The sequence below is a fragment of the Dermacentor andersoni genome, unplaced genomic scaffold (assembly GCF_023375885.2).
Source record: "Dermacentor andersoni unplaced genomic scaffold, qqDerAnde1_hic_scaffold ctg00000039.1, whole genome shotgun sequence".
NCBI lineage: Eukaryota > Metazoa > Arthropoda > Arachnida > Ixodida > Ixodidae > Dermacentor > Dermacentor andersoni.
In genome coordinates, this window is record NW_027314752.1 from 9,120,552 (window position 1) to 9,122,348 (window position 1,797).

Consider the following 1,797-nt stretch of genomic DNA (forward strand, 5'->3'; position numbering starts at 1 on the left):
TGGTCCGCTACCGATCAAGACCAGTCCCGACGCCAGGGACCCAGGACAAGGGTTTCTACGACCAGAAGATTGCTAACCCTAACAAGATCTTCAGCTGCTCCGTCTGGCCGAGAGACAGGTGTGCCGCAGCTACGAAGGTGCGCGGCGTCGCTGTCGCAGTCCCGGCTCCCGAGGACTTCGCCCAACGACTCGCACCCTCGTGAGATCAAGTAAGTGCAGCCCCTCCCCTCGTCATGGAGGTAGTAGAGGTTGAAGGCGCGGAAATAGCCCCCGAAGAAGTTACCGTTGAAGCAGGGTGGCTTGTCAGCCACCGTAAGCAACGACAGACCACGCAGGCATCATCCGTACTCATACACGGATCCCTCCGTGCAACAGCAAGCGCACGCACCCAGAGTACCGAGCAGTCCGCACTACGCCGACGCGCACCACGGCAACCACGACTTCCGAAGAATGATATCAAGATCGTCATACGCCCAAGAGACGGTTTCAACGTGTCCAAACTAGGAGACGCCCAGATACGTGACTCAATACTACAAATCACGGGTATCACAACCAAAGAAGCAGAGGACGACATTTACCGCTCATGCACGGATAATAACGTCATTGTAGTTACCACCCCATTGATGTCTAACGCCGAAAAATACTGTCGCATCCGCAGTCTCCCCATCGGAGCAGTCCGCTACGCTGCCACAGAATACGTCACACCGCCGGAGGGCACAGCCAAAGGAGTCATACATAACATCCCTTCATATGACACGGAAGAAGACATTACCAACAGTCTCGTTTACAAGAAGAACCCTACGATTCTGCAGGCCCGACGCATGGGCAATACTAATTCAGTGCTCATCGTATTCGACGGAAAGCAAGTACCGTACCATGTCTACTACCGCGGAGCAGAATACAAATGCTATCTACATAAGAAGCGCATCAAGGTCTGCGACATCTGCGGGACCGTCGGCCACAGGGCCGATGTATGCCCCACTCCAACCCAGAAGAAATGCAAGAGCTGTGACACAGTAAATCCGCCGGCTGATCACCCCTGTCACCCTTGCTGCGCGCTCTGCAGCAAAGACCACCCGACTGGTGATAAGTCCTGCCATCGCCGCTTCCAGACACCACACCTCCTACTACAACGACGATGGGAACGCCTACGACTGGGACAACAAGGAGCTGACCAGGAGACGAGGCCATCGACTTCTACAAATGAAGACTCAGCTCTGCCAACACCGAAGTCAACACTACAACCGCAGGCTCCCGAACGCAGCAATTCACGAGGACGCAGTCGGTCTCGTGGACGCAGCCGTTCCCGAGGTCAATCACTCCCGGAGCGGACCGGATTCAACACCGCCGCAGCAGCAAGGAAACGCAAGCCTCAGAACGACCACAGTTAAAGTGCAAGACGCACCCCCCAAGGTAAGCTGGGCCAGCATTGTCTCCCACACAGGTCACACCACACAACATATAGCAACCCCAGTGAACACAGTTAGTGACGCTACCATGCACAGCTTCATGCAGGAGCTCCGATCCTTACGTGCTGAGATACAAGAACTCAAGGCAGAAAACGCTAATCTCTAATCACAACTTGCAGACACACAACCCAAACATTTACTATCAAATGCAGACATCCTTCCTGTCCCTGCCATAGATTGGCCGCAAACCTCCCAACAACCAACCTCGCACAAACGCAAAGCTCTCGAACCAATCTCAAAAGCGGCAACACCAGCATACACTTCAGAAGGAAATGTCAACTGTGAGGCTTTCACTGAGCTGCAACAGCGGATAGAACGCAACCTCAAC

The 1,797-nt window shown here is 54.2% G+C and overlaps 1 protein-coding gene across 1 annotated transcript; it reads left to right on the plus strand.

Moving 5' to 3' along the window:
* The first annotated feature begins 233 nt into the window (after positions 1-233).
* LOC126528099 (uncharacterized) lies at positions 234-1,391 on the plus strand. The gene has a single exon (XM_050175971.1). It carries the CDS (start codon positions 234-236, stop codon positions 1,389-1,391), a length of 1,158 nt encoding a protein of 385 aa, XP_050031928.1.
* Positions 1,392-1,797: the final 406 nt, after the last annotated feature.